The sequence below is a fragment of the Oncorhynchus tshawytscha genome, linkage group LG10 (assembly GCF_018296145.1).
Source record: "Oncorhynchus tshawytscha isolate Ot180627B linkage group LG10, Otsh_v2.0, whole genome shotgun sequence".
Classification (NCBI taxonomy): Eukaryota; Metazoa; Chordata; class Actinopteri; order Salmoniformes; family Salmonidae; genus Oncorhynchus; species Oncorhynchus tshawytscha.
The window spans coordinates 53,176,562-53,202,065 of NC_056438.1; the positions used below are offsets into that span (position 1 = coordinate 53,176,562).

A 25,504-nucleotide genomic window follows, 5' to 3' on the forward strand; every position below is an offset into this window, starting at 1 on the left:
CATTTGGGACACAAACTGTGTTTCTCCAGTCCATTATGTCAGTGCTGATGAGACACATCATTCTATGTTTGACCAACAGAACAGATTGCTCTTAATACAGTATATTGGACTAGTGTTCTGTCTAGGGGGAGTACATCAAGCTGTCTCACACTACAGTAACTACTGTGCTGACTATTTACTCTGTCCGTGTCCTCTCCCGCTCTCTCCCAGGTGCTGACCAGCAACAAGGTTGATAAAGGACAGGCTAATGCTGACCTGTCGTCTGCCCTGCTGGTGGTCTTCCTGGACTCAGCAAGGAGCCTCCCTGTAAGTCACTCTACCTGTGGTAAAGTCACTAGAAGAATAGGAAAAAGCACAAATACTACTGCATGCTTAAGATTGATGAGCCGTTCTGCTTGGGCTAATGTGTAGCAGAGAAAAACATCACGCATTGGGACCGTTATAATTAGAACTCGGATGGGGAAACACACTACATTGCCTTACTGTATCTCCGCACAACTTATTTGACCTGTTAGTTATGATATGGCCATGTCAAGTTTTCTGCTGGCCACAAAACATAATACTTTATTGTGCCAGTCTACCAGTCATGAGATGGTATGAACCACCCAGTTCACCCCAGCTTCTCCCACCTGCCTCCTCTTCCTCTGACTGCTCTCCTGCTTGATCTCCTTCCTTTCCCCTCTCATGATCATGTTAATATCCTCTACCTCTCTTCCCTCAGTCTGGTCACTCACTCTAATAGTCTGCCAAAGTGATACATTATTGTACCTCAAGTTGTCTTTCTATTACACCTGTGAAATAACATCATTGGTTTTGGCTCTATTTGCCTAAATGCATCGCATAGGCAAACCCTGCTTCACACGTCTCTTTTTTAGACTCCTTCTCTTTGCTTTCTTCTCTCCGTTTCCCCCCTCCTCTGAAGAGTGTGTTCAAGGGGAACTTGGGTTCTGGCTACTTTAAAAGAGCGGAGAGCTTCGGGCCTAGTCTTTAGTGAGAATACTGCTTCTCTCTATAGGACCTTATATGTGAGTCCTCTGGCATATTGCATCCTAGTTTTATTTTGCCACAGTGGGATTTTTTTGGTACTGACGATTGAAACACAGTAACTACTTGTGGCCAATAAGCATGTTGATTGTCATATGACTTATTAAAAAAGTTCTTATTAAAAAAGTATATTTTGACAGTTGTTAGGTTCTCATTTTTCAGAGTAAATAACCCACGGACACTAGAGAAGCTTTAACCAAGTTTATTCTTCCCAAAGGTTATGTTCAGCTGAAAACAGACAGCTAAAGACTTCAGACTTCACGGTTTATATACATCCTACTTAAAACACTCCCTCTCTCCAATCATTAGTTTATGCCCAAGAGAAAGAAGGTAACCAGATACTAACCCTGATTACTCCCTTAAGGGGAACTGACCTCACCCGTCACTTCCTAATCCAGAGATATCCATCTGTCTTCCCTATATCAACACGTCACTCTCCTCTCCTCCATCAAACACATTCCAAAGCCTTCTGGCTTTTTACAGTTTCTTTCTATTCAAGGCTTTGTCTCTATCATTTATTTAATATCTCAATGTTCAAAGTTTAGCCGATTTCCAACACAGTAATTGCTGTCAGTCATGATTATGGGCATGCCTTGTATAAGATATCTAAACAAAAGAAAGGGGCTTGTTAGCGAGACCTCTCTGTGGATTGCTTTCCCTCCATCCCGCTCACCCAGCCATTCCTAGCCCGTTGGTGAGTTGTTGCCTCGGCAACAAACACTCTCACTAGAGGGCAGCATTTGATCGTCTCCACAGTTTACATGGGACTCTCACCCTGCCCAGCCTCTTAAAGTCCAGACATAATTGATCTCAGAGCATCTCCCGACTCCAATATCCTCTAACGCACACCTCCCAAATCAAATAAAACCACAGTTCTTAGTCTAAAATCCTTTAAACTCAGCCTGTCATCATTGACATGACTTGTCAAGACCAGTGGTGGCTGGTACCACTTTAAATCGGAGGATGATCTCATTGTAATGGATGGAATGGAATAAATGGAATGTTAGCGAACACTTCGAACACATTACTATGAGCCGTCCTCACCTCACCAGCCACCATTGATGCTAACTATGTAGTCAACAACAAGAATGTAATTTGTAACAACAACACAGAATGAATAGGTAATAGTATACAGAATGCAAGGATATTATGCAAAGTACTGAATTAATGCTTCACTCTGGATAAACATTTAATTTGTACTGTAGATTAATTTGTTGCTAGAAATGATATCTGTGTTCTATGAAAGTACTCATCAAGAGATTGACTATTCCATTTACCCATCGAGATAATACCGTATCTGGAATGACATAGATGTACACTAAACGAAATAAACGCAACATGTGTTACAGTTCATATAAAGGAAATCCATCAATTGAAATAAATAAATGAGGCCCTAATCTATGGATTTCACATGATCTGGGAATACAGATACGGGATGTGGATCAGAAAACCAGTCAGTATCTGGTGTGACCACTATTTGCCTCATGCAGCGCGACACATCTCCTTCGCAGAATGTTGATCAAGCTGTTGATTATGGCCGGTGGGATGTTGTCCCACTCCTCTTCATAGCCTTTTGCGAAGTTGCTGGATATTGACAGAAACTGGAACACACTGTTGTAGACGTCGATCCAGAGCATCCCAAACTTGCTCAATGAGTGACATGGTGAGTATGCAGGCCATTGAAGAACTGGGACATTTTCAGCTTCCAGGAATTGTGTGCAGATCTTTGCAATATAGGGCTGTGCATTATCATGCTGAAACATGAGGTTATGGCAGTGGATGAATGGCAGGACAATGGGCCTCAGGATCTTATCACAGTATCTCTGTGCATTCAATTTGCCATTGACGCAATTGTGTCCGTTTTCCATAGCTTATGCCTGCCCATACCATAACCCCGCATCCAAACTCTTGTCACAACATTGACAGTAAACCGCTCAAGCAAACCGCTCAAGACCCTGGTGAGGACGTAGATGAGCTTCCCTGAAACGGTTTCTGACAGTTTCATCAGATGTTTGGGTGGCTGGTCTCAAGACGATTCCGCAAGTGAAGAAGCCTGATTTGAAGCTCCTGGATTGGGATGGTGTCACGTGGTCTGCTGTTGTGATGCCGGTTTTATGGTAGAGAAATGAGCGTTAAATGATCTTGCAACAGCTCTGCTGGACATTCCTGCAGTCAGCAGGCCAATTTCACGTGCCCTCAAAACCTGAGACATCTGTGGCATTGTGTTGTGTGACAAAACTGCACATTTTAGATTGGCCTTTTTATTGTCCCCAGCACAAGGCGCAGCTGTGTGATGATCATGCTGTTTAATCAGCTTCTTGATATGCCACACCTGTTTAGGTGGATGGATTATTTTAGAGAAGGAGAAATGCTCAACATAGGAGGGTAACAATTTGGTGCACCATATTTGTTTGTCAGCTCATGAAACGCGTCACTAGCACTTTATATGTTGTATTTATATTTTGGTTAAGTGTACATACAAAACACCATAAATATCCCCATATCCAGACCATCTCCCTCCTGCCACTGGACTGCTTTGTCAGTGTTGGAATAGTATTGTATGCTCCTCTTTATCTCCCATAATGATTCTCCTGGCCATGTCACTGTCAATACTCTTCGTGATTCTTTCACCTCGTGATCATCATGTTGTTTGTCTTGTCTCTATCTGTTATCATGGTTTTGGCGTGGTTTTCATTGTTGCTCCGTTCCATGATTTTAACCTCCTCTCGCATGCCCTCTCCGAATAATTAACCTAGTGTTGTTCATTCTCTCATGGTTCTCATGGTGTTGTTCATTCTCTCATGGGGGGGAAGCGCAGTCCTTTAGAATTCAACCATGACGGTTTGAAGAAGGCCTCAGTCAGTAAGGCCATCAAAGGTAATGTAGGTAATGGTAATGTAACAAAGGTAATGTAACAACAATGCATGCAGAGCCAGCCAGACAGAGAGGCAGTGAGGAGGACTAGAGGCTCTGTTTGAGTATCTTAAAGCACCATTCCCGTAGCACAGTAAGACTGGTGAAACCAATGGAGTCGAAGCTATGTTTTCATCTGTCCACTCACTTACAGATGCATTCTTAAGGTATTGTAACAGGGCCTAGACACACACTGCAGTTGGCCCTGTGACCAGAGAATAACACTTTAGTAGTGGAACCAAATACAGTACCATGTTGTTTGGCTGTGTGTGTTATCTGTTAGGACATGGATTTGTATTGATCTGTTTCCTGAGTACCAATCTGTTGATTATTATGAAGTAATAAGCAATTTGTAAAAGTGGAAAGCAATTCAGTTGATTAGACTTGCATAGACTGTATTGATTGTTTATATCCCAGTGAGTAATATTGCTTACAAGTTGTTTCCCACCCATATATTCCTACAGGAGCATTCAAAATGCCTTGCATGTTGTTTTGGGTTCCTTGTTTTGTGTTATTAATTAACAAACCCCAAACTGTTTGGACTTAAACTGCCTTCCATGCACCGTATTCTAATATTCTGATGATGTACGTAACAACTGTGTTGTATGAGATAATTAACACACCAAGAACATCTACCTTTTATATCTACCTTTTATAAGTGTTTCCTCGCTTCCAATTTCAACTATATTTCCTGCTGTTACGGCGTTTTCTATAGACAATTATGTAACTACTCTACTTCCTGATCTCCAGTTTGAAGGCTTCTATATTTCGCCAATGAGGGATGAATATGGGGCCTTACATCAGGCCACTTAAATTTTTTATCAACAATCTTTATTTCAGAAAAATAGAACAATTTTATAATACAACCATTCTAAATTTGGGATGCTCCATAATTTACACACATATTTCTATGTGTGTATATTAAATCTGATTAGACAAGGATAGGGCGATTTAAAGTAATACCGATGAAGTTAACATCTCACAGTTTAAGAGGTTGTGTGTTTTTACACCTGTTCTTTCCATTTCAGTCTGGTAAAAAAGTGGCCAGCATCCCGAATCCTTTTGTCCATTTCACAGTCGGGCACAAAACATACGACAGCAAGGTAAGCCAACAGGCCATGTTTCCTACTCTATAGTTCCCATAGATTTGTATAATTATATAAACAACACTGCAATGCCATGTGAATAGCATATTCCTGGTCGTTTTCACTGCCTCTAACATGGACCTTTTTCCCAACCAGACGAGGTATAAGACCAACGAGCCTGTATGGGAGGAGGCCTTCCCTTTCCTCATCCACAACCCAAAATGCCAAGAGCTGAAGATTGAGGTATGGGTTGTAGGCATGCTTTTCCTACTGAGTGACCTCATTGCTTACCATTTAGTTTGACCTCTATGGCTATACGTTTAACATTTATCATTTATCCGACACTCTTATTCAGAGCGACTTAGTTTGTGCATTCCTCCTAAGATAGCTAGGTGGGAAAATATCACAAACATAGAAAGTGCAGGTTCAGGTTTTTTTTTGGTGGGGTGGGGGTTAGTCGAGTTGAAGAGGAGGATTATTTAAGACACTTTGAAGATGGGGTTTGAGGTTTTCGGAAGATGAGCAGGGACTCTGCTGTCCTAGCTTCAGGGGGAAGCTGGTTCCACCATTGGGGTGCCAGGACAGAGACGAGCTTGGACTGGGCTGAGAGGAAAGTGCCCTCCTATGGTGCCCCCCCAGGTCTCTTGGGAGGTCCAAGATTGGGGTGTAGGGTTTGAGCATAGCGTAAAGGTAGAGAGGGGAAGTTCCTCTCGCTGTTCTGTAGGTAAGCATCATGCTCTTGTAGTGGCTGCACCTTCAACTGGAAGCCAGTGGAGTGTGCGGAGGAGCGGGGTAACATGGAAAAGTGAGTTTCAGTAGTCCAGACAAGATGACAAGTGCCTGGATTAGAACCTGCACCACTTCCTGTGTGAGGTAGGGTCGTACTCTACGTATGTTGTAGAGCATAAACCTGCAGGAGCGGGTCACTGCTTTGATGTTTGCAGAGAACAACCGAGTGCTGTCCAGGGTCAAGTCAAGGTTCTTTGCACAATGGCACTCTCTTCGCACTCCACACTGTGGAGTTGTCAACCGTGATGGAGAGGTCTTTGAGTGGGCAGGCCTTCCCCGGAAGCAAGAGCAGCTCCATCTTGTTGAGCTTGAGGTGGTGGCCCGACATCCAAGTTGAGATCTGCCAGGCAGGCAGAGATGCGTGTTGCCACCTGGGTGTCAGAAGGTGCCAAGTAGTTGAGTGTCGGCTGCATAACAATGATTGTCGAGACCATGTGAGGATATGACTGAGCCAAGTGACTTGGTGTATAGATTGAAGAGGGCCTAGAACCAAGCCCTGGGGGACACCAGGAGTGAGAGTATGTGGTGCAGACACAGATAGCAGCCTGCCAGGGAGGATGCAATCCAAGAGTGTGCAGAGCCTGAAACGCCCAGCCCTGAGGGTGGAAAGGAGGATCTGATGGTTCACGGTGTTGAAGGCAGCAGATAGATCTAGGAGGATGAGAACAGAGGAAAGAGAGTCAGCTTTGGCAATGCGGAGAGCCTCTGTGGCACAGAGAAGAGCTATTCTCTGTTGAGTGACCCGTTTTGAAGACAGACTGGTTAGGGTCAAGAAGATTGTTCAGAGAGATAATGAGAAAGTTGATCAGAGACAGCACGCTCAATTGTTTTGGAAAGAAAACAAGGGATACAGGTCTATAGTTTTTGATGTCAGATGAGGGGAGCGACTCGGGCCATTTTGAAGTCAAGAGGGGACCTAGCCAGTGATGAGAGGAATGGGAAAAGGTCTCCAGAGATTGCCTGGAGGAGGGGATAAGGTCGAGAGGGCAGGTTGTCGGGCAGCCAGTCATCTGGAGAGAGGGGAGAAAGAGGTCAAGGGTAGTTCTCTGTGAGTGAGACCAGTGGACTCAATAGGCTGAGTGAGTAGCGGATGTCGCCAACCTTCTTTTTAAAGTGGTTGACAAAGTTGTCCACAAAGAGTGAGGGAAAAGGATGAAGGATTAGGGAGGGGGATGGGATGGAGGAGAAGGTGGAATAGTTTTCTAGTGTTCGAGGCAGAAGCTTGAAATTTAGAGTGATAGAAAGTGGCTTTAGCAGTGGAGACAGAGGACGAGAAGGTAGAGAGGAAGGAGTGAAAAGATGATAGGACCTCCAGAAGAATCGTTGCCCGCAGCCCTGTTCTGTAAGCTCACAATGCCACGCAGCAAGACGGGAGGGCCAAGCCGGCCTGAAGGAATGCGAGTCAGGATGGGGAAAGTGAGTAGAATAGGCAAAATCAGGAGACTGGAGGAAGAAGGATTTAGGATGAGGGAGAAATGATAGGAGAGAGCAAAGATTGCGACGGCACATGAGCATGGGTAGGGGCTTAGTGGTTAGGGTTGGAGACAAAAGGAAACACAAAGTAGTGATCAGAGATCTGGAGGGGATGTTGCAGTGAGATAAGTAGGCGAGCAGCCTCTAGTAAAGATGAAGTCAAGCGTATTGCCTGCCTTGTGAGTTGAAAGGGGGAGGTCAAAAGAGGAGAAATAGTTGGAAAGAAATTAATAGAAGGCAGATGTCAGGAGGTTGAAGTCGCCAAGTACGAAGAGCGGTGAGCCATCGTCAGGAAATGACCTTATCAAAGTGTCAAGCTCATTGAGGAACTCTCCAAAGGCACCTGGTGGGTGATAGATGACAATTTTAGTGTGATTCTAGTGTGAGACTGAGCCAATTATTATTATTATTATTTATTTTTTAAAGTTGGGTGTCCCAAATTCCACCTTATTCCATATTTAGTGCATATTTAGTGCACTCTATACCAATAGGGCTCTTGTCAAAAGTTACTGCACCAAATAGAGTATTAGAGTATTTGTGACACACACTATGGCTACTGTATGGCCTTACAGATGATTTAGTGTGATTATGGTGTGGGATTTAGCTGATTTTTGTCTGCTCGTTTACAAAACTCAGCATATCTGTGAAATTCGGGGTGCACGGAGCATGAGAGGGAATTTCGGGTCTGTAAATTCCAGCTACTGTAGTACCTGTGCACTGCCTATTTGTAAGTGCACTAGAATTTACAGTAACTTGACACAAACTTCCGCTTTCATATAAAAAAAAAACGTGCCCCCTTTCCCCCTTCAGGTAAAGGATGAGAAACATGATTGTTCCCTGGGGATTCTGAGCCTGCCCCTAACCCGTCTCCTAGAGGCTGAGGACATGACGCTGCACCAACGCTTCGATCTCAAGAGCTCTGGGACTAGCTCCACCATCAAGATGAAGATGGCACTGAGGGTAAGGGTCCATGAGGGTTCGAATAGGGCTCTTATAGTCATGCACATGTGTCTGCATCCCAAATAGCACCCTATTCCCTATGTACAGTGGTTCCTCAATTAAAAGTTGCGTAATACTGCGGTATAGCGTGGTACGGTGTGTTACTGTGCTTGCCGTTAATGCTCGTTCGAACCACCAGAGAGCAGCTTTGAGCACATCTACGCTTGAGGAAAGATCATCATGGCATGCAATTGTGAATACACTTCATGGTTAAAATGTAAATCTATATATAATTGTATGCACACATCTGTTAATACAATCAGTGTTTGCTTCTTTGCTCACATCATTTGACTACTGCAGTTTGAGATGATATTACAAAAAGAAAATTCATTTTTACAGTAGCCTATGTTGGCCTATAGCCTACTGCACCTAAAACATCCGTTAATACAAGTCCTTCAAAAGTGGAAATATGGGCAGAATATTGTATGAAATATTTGGATGTTTAAAGGAGGATGTTTGGTTGTTTTAATTCAATCGGGTCATTATAATTCAAATGTCGCCATTCTCTTGTTGATATCGTATCCTAGCCTTTATTTAAGATTATTTTCATTTTAAAGAATGTATTTTCTTCCTGAAGAACAACAACCATTCACCAACATCTGCCACTTTCGCCAATTGAATGGCTCATTAAGGCGTGAACTGTGACCAATGTCCATCACTGTAAGCCTAGAGTTGGGATTCTAATCCTAAAAACACAGCTTCTACAGTAGTAGAAATATATGATAAATTTCGATTTGTAAAAAAGACTTTCAAAATGCAGATGTTTAGTACAGTGTGACAAAAAACTACAGGAAAATTAGCACAGCTGAGAGCTGCCAGTAACACGAGCCTACCAGACAAGCTGAACTACTTCTATGCTCGCTTCGAGACAAATAACACTGAAACATGCATGGCAGCACCAGCTGTTCCAGAAAACTGTGTGATCACACTCTCCGCAGCTGATGTAAGACCTTTAAACAGGTCAACATTCACAAGGCCAGATGGATTACCAGGACGTGTACTGCGAGAATGTGCTGACCAACTGGCATGGGTCTTCACTGACATTTTCAACCTCTCCCAGTTCTAGTCTGTAATACCAACATGTTTTAAGCAGAACACCATAGTGCCTGTGCCCAAGAACATGAAGGTAACCTGACTAAATGACTACCGACCTATAGCACTCACGTCTGTAGCCATGAAGTGCATTGAAAGGCTGGTCATGGCTCATATCAACGACATTATCCCAGAAACCCTAGACCCACTCCAATTTGCATACCGCCCCAACAGATCCACAAATGATGAAATCTCTATTGCACTCCACACTGCCCTTTCCCACCTGGACAAAAGGAACACCTATTTGAGAATGCAATTCATTGACTACAGCTCAGCGTTCAACACCATATTGCCCTCAAAGCTCATCAATAAGCTAAGGACCCTGGGACTAAACGCCTCCCTCCGAAACTGGATCCTGGACTTCCTGACGGGCCGCCCCCAGGTGATAAGGGTAGATAACAACACATCCGCCACGTTGATCCTCAACACAGGGGCCCCTCGGGTGCGTGCTCAGTCCCCTCCTGTACTGCCTGTTCACTCATGACTGCACGGCCAGGCACGACTCCAACACCATCATTAAGTTTGCCGATGACACAACAGTGGTAGGCCTGATCACCGACAACGACGAGACAGCCTATAGGGAGCAGGTCAGAGACCTGGCCGTGTGGTGCCAGGACAACCTCTCCCTCAACATGATCAAGACAAAGGAGATAATTGTGGACGACAGGAAAAGAGGACCGAGCACTCCCCCATTCTCATCGACGGGGCTGCAGTGGAGCAGGTTGAGAGCTTCAAGTTCCATGGTGTCCACATCACCAACAAACTAACATGGTCCAAGCAAGAAGGCACAGCAAACCTATTCCCCCTCAGGAGACTGAAAATATTTGGCATGATTCCTCAGATCCTCAAAAGGTTCTACAGCTGCACCATCGAGAGCATCCTGACTGGTTGCATCACTGTCTGGTATGGTAACTGCCTAACCTCCGACCGCAAGGTTCTACAGAGGGTTGTGTGAACGGCCCAGTACATCACTGGGGCCAAGCTTCCTGCCATCCAGGACCTCTATATCAGGCAGTGTCAGAGGAAGGCCCTAAAAATTGTCAAAGACTCCAGCCACCCTAGTCATAGACTGTTCTCTCCGCTACCGCACGGCAAGCGGTACCGGAGCGCCAAGTCTAGGTCCAAGAGGCTTCTTACCCCCAAGCCATAATACTCCTGAACATGTAATCAAATGGCTTCCCAGACTATTTGCATTGACCCCCCTTCTTTTGCACCACTGCATGTACATATTACTGTAGCTAACCGGTGCCCCCGAACATTGACTCTGTACCGGTACCCCCCTGTATATAGTCTCGCTATTGTTATTTTACTGCTGCTCTTTAATTTCTTGTTACATTTATTTCTTATACATATATATTTTTAACTGCATTGTTGGTTAGGAGCTCCAAGTAAGCATTTCACTGTAAGGTCTACTACACCTGTTGTATTTGGTGCATGTGACTAATAAAATGTCATTTTGATTAGGTTATTAGAAGGCTCTTTTAAAGCGATTTTAAGTTGTCGATGTGCCTCATTGCATTGTGAAAATAAAATATATATAGTAGTTATTAATTCATGGCATGGTTTATTTTATCCAAATGTTGAATATACATGCAGACAAATTGATTCATACAGAGGAATAATAGCCTACTGTCTGGAGTCATAAAAACTATTAGGCTAAATAAATCGGTTATTTTGTTGGGTAACTGGTCGGCTTTTGGAACTCCTAAGAGGCGGCGCCTTTCTTCAATATAATCATTAATTCGCAACATGTATCTGATTATTCATAATGAATAGGATTTATTTGTTTCAACTTGTTTACATACTTCATTGTAACCAAAAAGTCACATGATTAAACACACACACACACACACAACATGAGCAGATTGGTCAAAAATGTTCTTTATTAAAGACAATCAGAATGTGTCGGTACTTATTTATTTTGAACCAAAGCCCCGATTGAGTGAGTCACTTAAATGAGTGAGCTTTATGCTGATTAAATGTAGCTTTATGCTGTAAAATGTCCTGCTAAATACGCCAAGCCTAAAGGAAATTCCATTAAAAAAATGTAATTGTAATAGAAAAATGTAATAAATAAATTAAATGTAGCAGGTCTTGAAAATATGTACAAACTTTTTCCCCTCTGTGTCCAAAATGTGCAATTTTATGGAAATCTATTACAGTGAGGTACTTTAATTGTTACCCAGAAATGAATTTGATTTTAAAATAAAAATGGTTGCATTGGGCCTTTAACCTGAATGCAATTATAGAAATGTTGCTTAAGATTCAATTATACTACACATTCTTCAAGTGTTCTTGTGCACTGTCTCATATAATAATTTTTTATCCTCTCCAACCTCTATGTCCCACTTGTGCAGGTTCTGTGTCAGGAGAAGTTGCAGGTTCGTAAGACCAGCACAAGTAACCCCATCCCCGTGAAGAGCCCGCCCGTCGCCGAACCCCCAAACCCTGTCCCTATCACAGACCTCTCACGCTCTGTGGCCGCCTCAACCCAGGAGCTCCACAGGAGAGGGGGGGGTGGCGAGCCCTACTCAGGAGGCCCGGTAGGCATCGGCCTAGCCGACACAGGCAGGAGCACCTCCAACCTGGCCATCTCTGGCTCTCACAAACACCTGGCCCACTTTGGGTCAACTGTCAGTATCGCCTCGGACATCTCCAACCCGTATGCCACACAGGAGCTCCAGCAGAGGCTGAGCGAGTTGCAGAAGTAAGCATGTATGAACGCAAGCGCACACACAAACACATTGATACATGCACATACAAGTCATAGACTGTTCTCTCTGCTACCGCATGGCACGCAGTACCGATGCACCAAGTCTGGTGCCAACAGCACCCTGAACAGCTTCGACCCCCAATCCATAAGACTGCTAAATTGTTAGTCCGGGTAGCTATTTGGTTATCTGCATTGACTCTCTTTTGACTCATCATATACAGTACGCTGCTGATACTGTTTATTGTCTAATCTGTCACACCTAGTCACTTTACCCGTACCTATATGTACAGCTGTATTACCTCAATTACCTCGTACCCGTGCACATCGACTCGGTGGTGGTACCCCTTGTATATAGTCAAGTTATCATTACTCATTGTATTTATTCCTTGTGTTATATTATTTTTTTAAATTATCTTTGCATTGTTGGCAAGGGCCCGTAAGTAAGCATTTCACTGTTAGTCTATACCTGTTGTTTACGAAGCACATGAAAAATGCATTTGATTTGATATACACCATTTTACAGTAAACAAACAGTAAACAAACAAACAGACTTTCAGCACGCTTATAGGGAAAGACATTCAACAAGCCCAGCACTTACACAAATGACTGATGATTGGCTGAGAGAAATTGATGATAAAAATATTGTAGTGGCTGTTTTGTTTGACTTCAGTGCGACTTTTGACATTATCGATCATAGTCTGCTGCTGGAAAAACAAATGTGTTATTGCATTACACACTCTGCTATATTTTGGATAAAGAGTTACCTGTCTAACAGAACACAGAGGGTGTTCTTTAATGGAAGCCACTCCAACATAATCCAGGTAGAATCAGGAATTCCCCAGGGCAGCTGTCTAGGCCCCTTACTTTTTTTCAATCTTTACTTATTGATATGCCACTGGCTTTGAGTCACCGAAATGACTGCAGCACTTAACAAAGAGCTGCAGTTAGTTTCAGAATGGGTGGCAAGAAATAAGATAGTCCTATATATTTTGAAAACTAATGCATTGTATTTGGGACAAATCACTCAATAAACCCTAAACCTCAATAAAATATTGTAATGAATAATGTGGAAATTGAGCAAGTTGAGGTGTAATTGGAGTAACTGTGGATTGTGAACTGTTATGGTCAAAACATGTTGATACAACAATAGCTAAGATGGGGAGAAGTCTGTCCATAATAAAGCGCTGCTCTGCCTTAACAACACTATCAACAGGGCAGGTCCTACAGGACCTAGTTTTGTCGCAGCAGGACTACTGTTCAGTAGTGTGGTCAGGTGCCCAAAGAGAGATTTGTGGCATACACCACAAGACATGCCACCAGAGGTCTCTTCACAATCCACAAGTCCAGAACAGTCTAGTGGTGCACAGTACTACATAGAGCCATGACTACATGGAGCTATATTCCACATCAGGTAACTGAGGCAAGCAGTAGAATCAGATACAAAAATGAATAAAAATACACCTTATGGGACTGTGAAGAGACACAAACACACAGGTACAGATGCATGCATACGCACATGGGCAATAGCACACGCACTTTACACACACATATATTGTTGTATGGTGGTATCATACATTTTGTGTTGTGGATATGTGGTGGTGTGACTGTTATATGATGTACTGTTTTATCTTTAGTTGTATGTGTAATGTAAGTGTCTTAGTGTGTTTGGACCCCAGGGAGAGTAGCAGCAGCTAATGGGGATCCCTAATAAAATACAAAATACAAGTACCACATTGTGACACAATACAAAGAAATACAACGACATTGACTAACCTGCAGATTATATTACAGACCTAATGTGAATGATTGTTTTGTTACAGAACAATGTGACTAATGTGTGTGTCTCTGTCTACAGTGGCTCAGCCGGTCATTTGCCCCTGGGTGAGGTGCAATTGACTGTCAGACACAGCCCTCAGAGGAACAAGCTCATTGTGGTTTTGCATGCCTGCCGGTAAGAGACATGGCGGCCATTTAGGATGCATCCATACTGTAGCTTCCACATGTTACTCTATACACTAACTATTGGAGAATGTATCATATTCTGTTATCAGCTTTATCCACTCATTTTTATTCAATTTACAAGCCTTTTTCTTTGACCACAGACTTGATGCGCAATAATATAATCATTTTGGATCATTTAATTTTAACCCATTACACTCGTGGGAATTGGCCTATATGGACAGGGCTAAATGTAAATGTTTTTTTTTACAGACAATATGAAAAGTGTAAGCATGGTAGCAATTGAAAGGGAACAGTTTGGAGATTATGATAAAATGATTAGACCAACGTTGAGGACCCAACAATTCACCTGACACAAGACTGAATCCAAACATTACACTGTTGATTTTATGTGCATGTTACATTTGCTGTACTTTTCACCTCATGTGTTGATAATGAAATCTGAATATCTGGCCCCACTCCCTAAGCAATTTCAATGCACTTTTATGACTCAAAGAAGAGTCATCAACTATAAGGTGCTATTTTTTTAGCTTTCCTATCTTTGCCATTGAGGAACTAGAGCAAGGACACTTGTAGTTGTTTTTGTTTGGAACACAACCCAGCATCCCCTCCAACCGACAATTACTGTTGTTTATGCAATCCAAAAATTGACCATTATAAATTGCAATATGGTCAGTTGGGCATCATTTGAAAGCTTGTTCTATTGCCAAAATGACTAGCTAAGTAATAAAAGATGATCTTACAGTGTTTGGCTTTCAGAAGGCAATTCAGAGAAAAATATTGTAATTATTTTGTGCGCATAGAAAGGAGTCAAGTGCATTCAGGTGTGCTGTGTTGAATTTTCTTCACAACAGACAAACAGGCTCATTCTGTTCAGAACAACCGAGGGTTTCTCGCCATACAGTGCTGTGAAGCACAGAGCCTGAGCTCTGATATCATTTATAGTGTGTTACTGTACAGCCACTGCGTTCCAATTTAGGTGCTTATCAGTGCCCAAATCTGTCATTTTCAACCTGTGTACAAGTGTAAAGGGCTACCCCCAAATGATGTGATGCAGTGTGTTCTTTTTTATCTATCTCTCTACCTCCACTCTCTGTCTTTCTCTCTCCCACTCTCCACAGAAACCTGATTGCGTTCACAGATCATGGGTCGGATCCGTATGTACGGCTCTATCTTCTACCTGACAAGCGAAGGTCTGGGAGGAGGAAAACCCACACGCACAAGAAGGACCTGAACCCTGTTTACGATGAGATGTAAGTTTCAACATTCCTCTTTGTTCCTCTTACCATCAAACACCAGTGGATTTACTGCTAGTCTACTGGTAGTCATTGTATAATTGAATTGTTTGTGTGCATGTGTTGTCAGATTTGAGTTTGGCGTGTCGGTCGTGGAGTTGCACAGGAGGACTCTGGATGTGGCGGTAAAGAACGGAGGAAATATATTTTCCAAACACAAAGGGCTGCTGGGGAAGGTGAGACTGGACCTCTCCTCCTGCTGCAGAACTGTGTCTATCCATGCATGAATACACATTATTACCTGTCCAAAGCTCACTTTTCCTCCTTCATATCGTGTCATCTTGACAGGTGCTGGTGGATTTGACTCACGAGGATATCGTCAAGGGATGGACACAATGGTCAGTGAAATAATTCATTTGTTTATTTATTTATTTAGTACAATAAGTCCAGTTGTGTTCACACACATATTTGGGGACTTCTTAGACGAATTTAATAAGAACTTTCATCATAAGATCTGAATATCAAGGAATCAAGCATAGAATAAGAGTGTTTGTTATTCTAGATTTTAAAAATATATTTTTTTTACAATGTGTCTCCTCTCCTTGCTACTAGGTATGAGTTGAGTGAGGATGGTCTGAGAAAAACTCTCCAGCAGCTGTAGACTACACTGTGAGAGGTAGAGGAGGACCTAACCAAGTCTTCACCAACGTGGCATTGCCACTAGGGCCCTACTGTAAGTGTCAAGCAGTGTCTATAGAGTAGTGCTGTTTTAGGATAAGTTTTGCTTTTTGGATAACAACGAATACAATTACATAGTTAGGTGTGAAATGATCCTAGATCAGCACTCCTACTCTGAGACACTTGGCATATACGGCCCCTGAGCAAACGTATTTGCCTTTTTCATACAATTGCTTTTAAATCCATTAACAACTTTTTGGGGGGTTTTCCCTTTTTTAAATTATCGTTTATTTACATGACTTGCAATTGTAAAAAAAAAAATATACATTTTGATATTCACATCAGTTGCATCGTTATCTCTCCCCACTTAGAAATGATCCAGTGCAATAGTAAGAAAGGGAGTATGTGTTCAAACTAATTCTACATTTTTTAAAATCCATATTTTAAAATAAAATGATTGAGGACTGTAACAAAATATATATTTTCTTGCTACGGCTGTTACAGCAGGTTTTTCTGCCTTGTTTTATGTCGGGAATGTACAACATATGAATATGTAAATATGTACAATGACAATGAGGACTAAAGAGAAGGTTTATTATAATGTTTGTAGTGGAGGGTTTTGCTTGGTCACAATGACTATTTTATAATTCAACAAACTACATGCAAACTATATCAGAGCTAAGTTGAACTACGACCCGTCTATCCTCTAAGGGAAATAGTATATATATGTATATGTATAGTACTTCGCCACCAAAGAGACAATGAAATGAAATACTTGTCTGTGGGGTTTTAACTAAACCAAATATGTTTGCACACTATTCGTTTAGGCATGTTTAAAATCTTTCAAAGCATCAGCATAGTGTTAACAGTAATAATAACAGAACTTGGCTGACTTAACCTCACAGTGATATTCCAGCCTTCTTCAAATCATTGTGGTTTATGATAATTGATTTCCCAACTCTGAAATCACGACAGTTGAAATATATTTATCATGGTTGTTGTCAATAAATGCACCAGTCTTCATGTTTTTGTTCTACGAACACATTTCAGCATGCACATCTTATTCAACACTTCTCTTTACTGCAATCGCTTGCAAAAAACACACGTTGTAGCTGTGAAATTATCCTAGATCAGCACTCCTACTCGGAGACACTTGGCATATACGCCCCCCTCACCTTTTATTGATTATGTCACCTGTACCTGGATATCTGTAACACATGTAAACACTCTGTTATGACTTTATTGATCTAGTTACCATAGTAATGATGTATCATAATGAAAGCATTTTTAGATTGTACCATGTTTAAGCTGTAACATAGTGGCTTGTAGCCTAATGTATCAGTTCTGATGTGTTCTCATATTTCTGCAACCTCTGTCCTTTTTTTAAAAAGTAGTTGTATGCGTACCTACAGGTAACTGCCAAAATAAAGAAACCGCCAACATAGTGTCTTCATAGGGCTTTGGGCCACCACGACCCAGAACAGCTTCAATGCACCTTGGAGGGATGCGACACCATTCTTCCATGGAAAAATTCCATCATTTGGTGTTTTGTTGATGGTGGTGGAGAACACTCAAAATCTCCCATAAGTGTACACTTGGGTTGAGATCTGGTGAGTGAGAGACGCGCACACACACACAGGGGTGGACTGGGAAGTAAATTCAGCCATGGCATTTTAGCCACACCATCCTACATCCCTGTGTCAGCGCGTCTCTCTCTGTTTTTATTTCTCCTAGCTCTATTGTACTTGAATCTGCTGCTGCTAAGGCTAGCATCACTGGGACCAGAAGACCAGGCGGCCACACTGCCTGTGCTGAGCCCAGCAACATCCTAGTTGTGAAATAATAAAAACATATTTGTCAGGCGAAGACAATCGCTGAATAAATGTCTAATAGATGACCATTGACTCACAATTCCTAGGGCCCTCTGTTTTGGCAGAACATGCAACATTACTTGGATTTGAACCTTTATTTGAAGCGTTTTCCAGAAATGAGAATTTAAAACATAAATTAAAGCAATTGTCTGAGGATAGTGCTGGACCATCTGAAATAATAATACACAGGGGAAGTTTGATTAATAAGCTTTAAATAAAGGTTAAAATCCAGGTCATGGCCTCCCAAGTGGTGCAGTGGTCTAAGGCACTGCATTGAGATCCTGGTTCGAGTCCAGGCTCTGTCACAGCCAGTCGGGACCGGGAGACCCATGTGGCAGCGCACAATTGGCCCAGCGTCTTCCGGGTTAGGGGAGGGTTTTGCCGGCAGGGATGTTCTTGTCCAATCGCGCACTAGTGTCTCCTATGGTGGGCCGGTCGCAATGCACTCTGACACGGTCGCCAGGTGTACGGTGTTTCCTCCGTCACATTGGTGCGGCTGGCTTCCAGGTTAAGCGGGCATTGTGTCAAGAAGCAGTGTCCGTACGGGAGTTGCAGTGATGGGAAACGACTTTAACTACCAATTGGATACAACGAAAAGGGTAGAAATTAAAAATCCAGGTCATGTGACATGATGAACCAAAATACAGGGCCCTATCTAACATTAAGAGCACCTTCCTAATATTGAGTTGCACTCCCCCACCCCATTCGCCCTCAGAACAGCCTCAATTCGTCGGGGCATGGATTGTTAAGGTGTTAAGCGTTCGGTAGGGATTCTGGCCGACGTTGACTCCAATGCTTCCCACAGTCATGTCAAGTTGACTTGATGTCCTTTGGGTGGTGGACAATTATTGATACATACAGGAAACTGTTGTGCTTGAAAACCCAGCAGTGCTGCATTTCTTGACACAAACCCGTGCGCCAGGCACCTGCTATCATACCTTGCCAAATACATTTAAACTCAGATTTCACAATTCCTGACATTTAATCCTAGTAGAAAATCCCAGTCTTAGGTCAGCTAGGATCACCACTTTATTTTAAGAATGTGAAATGACAGAATAATAGTAGAGTGATTTATTTCAGCTTTTATTTATTTCATCACATTCCCAGTGGTTTAGAAGTTTACATCCACTCAATTAGTATTTGGTAGCATTGCTTTTAAATTGTTTAACTTGGGTCAAACGTCTCGGGTAGCCTTCCACAAGCTTCCCACAATAAGTTGGGTGAATTTTGGCCCATTCTTGCTGACAGAGTTGGTGTAACTGAGTCAGGTTTGTAGGCCTCCTTCTTCGCACACGCTTTTTCAGTTCTGCCCACAAATGTTCTATAGGATAGAGGTCAGGGCTTTGTGATGGCCACTCCAATAATTTGACTTTGTTGTCCTTAAGCTATTTTGCCACAACTTTGGAAGTATGCTTCGTGTCATTGTCCATTTGGAAGACCCATTTGCGACCAAGCTTCAACTTCCTGACTGATGTTGCTTCAATATATCCACATGCTTTTCCTGCCTCATGATGCCATCTATTTTGTGTAGTGCACCAGCTCCTCCTGCAGCAAAGCACCCCCCATAACATGATGCTGCCACCCCCGTGCTTCACGGTTGGGATGGTGTTCTTCGGCTTGCAAGCTTCCCCTTCTTCCTCAAAACATAACGACGGTCATTATTCCCAAACAGTTATATTTTTGTTTCATCAGGCCAGAGGACATTTCTCCAAAAGTACGATCTTTGTCCCCATGTGCAGTTGCAAACCGTAGTCTGGCTTTTTTATGGCGGTTTTGGAGCAGTGGCTTCTTCCTTGCTGAGCGGCCTTTCAGGTTATGTCGATATAGGATTTTTTTTTACTGGGGATATAGATACTTTTGTACCTGTTTCTTCCAGCATCTTCACAAGGTCCGTTGATGCTGTTCTGGGATTGATTTGCACTTTTCTCACCAAAGTACGTTCATCTCTAGGAGACAGAACGCGTTTCCTTCCTGAGTGGTATGACGGCTGCGTGGTCCCATGGTGTTTATACTTGCGTGCTATTGTTTGTACAGATGAACATGGTACCTTCAGACGTTTTTCTGAGGTCTTGACTGATTTCTTTTGATTTTCCCATGATGTCAAGCAAAGAGGCACAGAGTTTGAAGGTAGGCCTTGAAATACATCCACAGGTACACCTCCAATTCACTCAAATGATGTCAATTAGCCTATCAGAAACTTCTAAAGCCATGACATCATTTTCTGTATGTATGTAAACTTCTGACCCACTGGAATTGTGATACAGTGAATTATAAGTGAAATAATCTGTAAACAATTGTTGGAAAATTACTTGTCATTCATAAAGTAGATGTCCTAACTGACTTGCCAAAACTACAATTTGTTATAACAAGAAATTTGCGGAGTGGTTGAAAAACAAGTTTTAATGACTTCAACAGAAAATAGTTTGTCTTGCCCAATCACCCTCTGAATGGCACACAATCCATGTCTCAATTCTTTCAGGGCTTAAAAACCATTAACCTGTCTCCTCCCCTTCATCTACATTTACATTTTAGTCGTGTAGTAAATGCTCTTATCCTGAGTGACTTACAGTAGTGAGTGCATACATTTGAATACTGGCACTGCTAATACAACCCTGGCCCTGCTAGCACCATGCTCTACCAACTGGGCTACACATGACTGAGCTCCACTGATTGATGTGGATTTAATAACTGACATCAATAGGGGATCAAAGCTTTCAACTTGGATTCACATGGTCAGTCTGTCATGGAAAGAGTTCATAATGTTTTGTACACTCAGTGTATATACATAATATAGAGCCAAACTATTAAGGAACTGGCAGTACATCTGTTTGTATATAGCTAGGTTTCCATCCGATTGGTGATGGATTTTCATGCAAATAGAAAATAATCTGCATAAAAACAATATGAGCATTTTCCCACCAGAGATGTTTTCATCAAATTGACTTACAAAATACATTTTTGCTGTTAAATTCCCATGTACCGAAATATAAGATACAAGTGAAATGGGTTTCCATCGCATTTTCAACTCTACTGATGGTTTTCTCACAAAAACAATTGTATTACAGTGCCTTCAAAGTATTCATACCCCTTGATTTACAGTATTCCACATTTTGTTGTTACAGCCTGAATTTAAAATGTATTATTATTCATTTTTTATCCATCTACACACAATACCCTGTAATGACAAAGTGAAAGCATGCTTAAAAAATGTTTGCACATTCAATAAAAATTCAATCCAAAAATACCACATTCACTTGTGTTCACACCCATCTACACACAATACCCTACAATGACAGTGAAAACATGCTTACTTGTTTGTGTGCAAATGTATTGAAAATGAATGCAGAAATATCTCATTCGAATAAGTATTCACACCCCTGAATCTGTACTTGGCACCTTTGGCAATGATTACAGCTGTGAGTATTTCTGTGTAAGTCTCTAAGAGCTTTCCACACCTGGATTTTGCAACATTTGCCCATTTATCTTTTCAAAATTCTTCAAGCGCTGTCAAATTGGTTGTTGATCATTGCTAGACAACCATTTTCAGGTCTAGCCATAGATTTTTAAGTTTTTAAGATTTTTTAGATTTGTAAAAACTGTAACTCAACCACTCAACTCCAATGTAGATTTAGCCTTGTCCTGCTGAAAGGTGAATTCTGTACCAGGTTTTCCTCTAGGATTTTGCCTGTGCTTAGCTCCATTTCTTTTTATCCTCAAAAACTCTCCAGTCCTTAATTATTACAAGCATACCCATAACCTGATGCAGCCACCACTATGCTTTAAAATATGGAGAGGGTTTTCAGTAATGTTGTATTGGATTTGCCCCAAACAAAACACTTTCTATTGAGGACAAACATATAATTGCTTGCCACATTTTTGCAGTATTACTTTAGTGCCTTGTTGCAAACAGGTTGCATGTTTTGTAATATTGTTATTCTGGAGAGGCTTCCTTTTCACTCTGTCAATTAGGTTAGTATTGTGGAGTAACTATAATGTTGTTGATCAATCCTCAGTTTTCTCCTATCACAACCATTAAACTCTGTAACTGTTTAAAGTCACCATTGGCGTCATGGTGAAATCCCTGAGCGATTTCCTTCCTCTCCGGCTACTAAGTTAGGAAGGACACCTGTGTCTTTGTAGTGACTGGGTGTATTTATACACCATCCAAAGCGTAATTGACAAATTAACCATGCTCAAAAGGATGATCACTGTCTGATTTTTTTTTTTTACTCATCTACCAATAAGTGCCCTTCTTTATGAGGCATTGGAAAACCTCCCTGGTCTTTGTGGTTGAATCTGTGTAGAATTCACTGCTCGACTGAGAGACCATACAAACTGTATGTGTGTGGTAGAGATGAGGTAGTCATTAAAAATCATGTTAAACACTGTAATTGCGTCCATGTAAGTCCATGTAATTTATTATGTGATTTAATAAGCCCTTTTTACTCCCAAACTTATTTAAGCTTAAACTTATTGACTAAAGACATTACAGCTTTTATTTTTGTATTAATTAGTAAAAATGACAAAATATAAATTCACGTTGGCGTTATGGGGTCTAGTGTGTGCCAGTGACGACAAAAATCTAAATTTAAGCTTATCACCTTGCACTTTCACCACCCTGTGATGTTCATCATCATTTACTTAATCTGGAGCCTAATAAACTGCATGCTTTTCCCAACTAGTCATAGTGGGAGGACCACACAACATGTGTGACTCCATGCGTAACTCCAAGTTTACTTCCATATGATGGTTATTATATCCATATTTGCTCATAAAACAATTTCTACTGACATTTCTGGCATAATTCATTTTACCACCACAAAAAGATCCCACCTTGTCTATCGTATTTTGTTTTGTCGACATTTGAAAAGTTGACCTAAATTGTTCTTTTTCGGGCCTCTCCCCCCACTCTCCCTCCCCCCGGGTTACCAGGACCATCTGGCAAGTGTCTTCACTGACATTTTTAACCTCTCCCTGACTGAGTCTGTAATACCTACATGTTTCAAACAGACTACTATAGTCCCTGTGCACAAAAAAGCGAAGGTAACCTGCCTAAATGATTACCGCCCAGTAGCACTCACGTCAGTAGCCATGAAATGCTTTGAAATATTTTCTTAACTCTTCTTGAACTGTACTGTTGGTTAAGGGCTTGTAAGTAAGCATTTCACGGTAAGGTCTACACTTGTTGTATTTGGTGCATGTGACAAAGTTTGATTTCATTTGAATTCCCATACCGCCCCAACAGATCCACAGATGACGCAATCTCAATCGTGCTCCACATTGCCCTTTCCCACCAGGACAAAAGGAACACCAATGTGAGAATGCTGTTCATTGACTACAGCTCAGCGTTCAACACCACAGAACCCACAAAGTTCATCACTAAGCTAAGAACCCTGGGACTTAACACTTCCGTCTGCAACTGGATCCTGGACTTCCTAACGGGCCGCCCCCAGTTGTTAAGGGTAGGCAACAGCCCATCTGCCACGCTGATCCTCAATACAGGGGCCCCTCAGGGGTGCATGCTTAGTCCTCTCCTGTACTCCCTGTTCACCCACGACTGCATGGCCAAGCATGACTCCAACACCATCATTAAGTTTGCTGACAACACAACAGTGGTAGGCCTGATCACCGACAACGATGAGACAGCCTATAGGGAGGTGGTCAGAGTGCCAGGACAACAACCTCTCCCTCATTGTGAGCAAGACAAAGGAGCTGATCGTGGACTATTGGAAAAGGAAGGCCGAACAGGCTCCCATTAACATCGACGGGGCTGAAGTGGAGTGGGTCGAGAGTTTCAAGTTCCTTGGTGTCCACATCAGCAACAAACTATCATGGTCCAAACACACAAAGACAGTCATGAAGAGGGCACGACAACATCTTTTCCCCCCTCAGGAGACTGAAAAGATTTGGCACAGGTTTCACCGGACTGATGACACTCCTCAAAATGCCTGCGCTACAGCATACTCCTAGAGAACATCTCTCTCCATTATCCCTCACTGTTCCATCGACTCCCAGACGGTCTCTGGCTCTCTCCTCGGCTCGGCCGACCGCACCTTGTGCCCCCCCCCCAAAAAAACTTGGGGTTGCCCTTGGTCTGTTTGTGGCAGCGGACCCCGGCGTCGTCGCTGTCCTCCTTTACTCCTCGGAGACTCCCGCCAAAGAAGGGTCTCGCATCCACCTAGTATCTCTGCCCATGACCAACTCTCCATCACCTTCTGGGCAAGCTGCTTGGTCCTGACTAGGGGGGATATTCTGTCACGACCGTCGTATGAATAATTGGACCAAGGCGCAGCGTGAGTAGAGTTCCACATTTTATTGATAGTGATATTCCAAAACAACAAAGATATAATGATCGTGAAATACGTAGCGCACATAGGCACTCATACAAAACAATATGCCACATAGCAGGTAGGAAAATCACATGAAATATGATCCCGAATTAGAGGGAACGATTATCAGCTGCCTCCAATTGGGAACCATACACACACACACACCAACAGAAATATAATACCTAGAAACACCCCTAGTATATAGGCGTGACAGACCTATATACTAGGTGGTGTCAGAGGAAGGCCCCCAATTTTTTAAAAGACTACACCTGTTGTATTTGGTGAATGTGACAAATAAAATTTGATTTGTCAATACCTAAGCCTAGCGTCACTGAGACCAGGAGACCACACTGTCTGTGCTGAGCCCAGCAACATCCTAGTTGTGAATGAATAAACACATATTAGACAAAGAATAAATTCACAGAATAAATGCCTTATATATTAGCATTGGCTTATAATACCTTAAAACAGCCTAACTACAAATTAGTGCCTGTCACATGTGCGTGTATAGGTAGCTATTGACTTATGTGTACTAAAAGCCAATCTAAGGACTTTTTAGGCTATGGCAAGTTAGTACCTGTCACGTGTTCCTCGAATCCCCCCTTCCCTGATTAAGTGGTAATAGCCCGCTATTTCATACGATATAGAGCAAAAATATTAACTCTAACAAAAAAAGCGAGTTTAATTGACTCCAACCTAAGTGTAAACTTTCGACTTCAACTGTTTCTATAATTTCGACCAGCCCACCCAACTAAATGATGGTTCAACCCGTCTGGCATTTGCCATATGGCCAATCTGCCCCTTCATATACCCTTTAAACCCCCTATACTCCTTTGAGGCCCCTCTTTTAATGTCACTGAGGTCTCTTCTTCTTCTTGGGAGATAAACTAATGGGCAACTTGGCATTGTTATACGTGACCCTAAGTATAATGGGATGTTAATCGTGTAATTAACTCAAGAACCACACCCTTGTGGAAACACCTGCTTTTCAATATACTTTGTACCCCTCAAGTGGTTCCTTGATTTTTGTCAGTTGTATGTAAGACATCAAATGAACACTGTCTCTGGAGTGAGGCTCCTATCCTCCTCTTGTTCCGAATTGGTTTGCCATCTCTATGTACTTGTTTATCTTATGCCTTAAATCCACAAATATTCAGATATTTAAAAGTACAATCTTTTTACAATTACCATGTTTGAGAATGTCTCCTTATGTCTTTTAAATGATAGTGTTTGCTGTATACACAGCAACAAGCTGTATATTACTTTGGCTCCTTGGACTTTATTCTAATGTCCCACTGTTATCAAACTTTTATTGGTAGAACTT

At 42.1% G+C, this 25,504-nt stretch overlaps 1 protein-coding gene across 3 annotated transcripts in view; it reads left to right on the plus strand.

The window, feature by feature from the left end:
• Positions 1-17,422, plus strand: part of LOC112260426 (extended synaptotagmin-2) — a 55,694-nt gene extending 38,272 nt beyond the window's left edge. For all 3 annotated transcript variants that reach the window (XM_024435519.2, XM_024435520.2, XM_024435521.2), the window contains 10 exons: positions 211-306; positions 4,986-5,060; positions 5,199-5,285; positions 8,115-8,264; positions 11,753-12,102; positions 13,964-14,059; positions 15,189-15,320; positions 15,433-15,538; positions 15,651-15,700; positions 15,915-17,422. In XM_024435519.2, coding sequence (XP_024291287.1) covers positions 211-306; positions 4,986-5,060; positions 5,199-5,285; positions 8,115-8,264; positions 11,753-12,102; positions 13,964-14,059; positions 15,189-15,320; positions 15,433-15,538; positions 15,651-15,700; positions 15,915-15,963 — 1,191 coding nt within the window. In that variant the 3' untranslated portion in view covers positions 15,964-17,422. The remainder of the gene's footprint in view (positions 1-210; positions 307-4,985; positions 5,061-5,198; positions 5,286-8,114; positions 8,265-11,752; positions 12,103-13,963; positions 14,060-15,188; positions 15,321-15,432; positions 15,539-15,650; positions 15,701-15,914) is intronic.
• Positions 17,423-25,504: the final 8,082 nt, after the last annotated feature.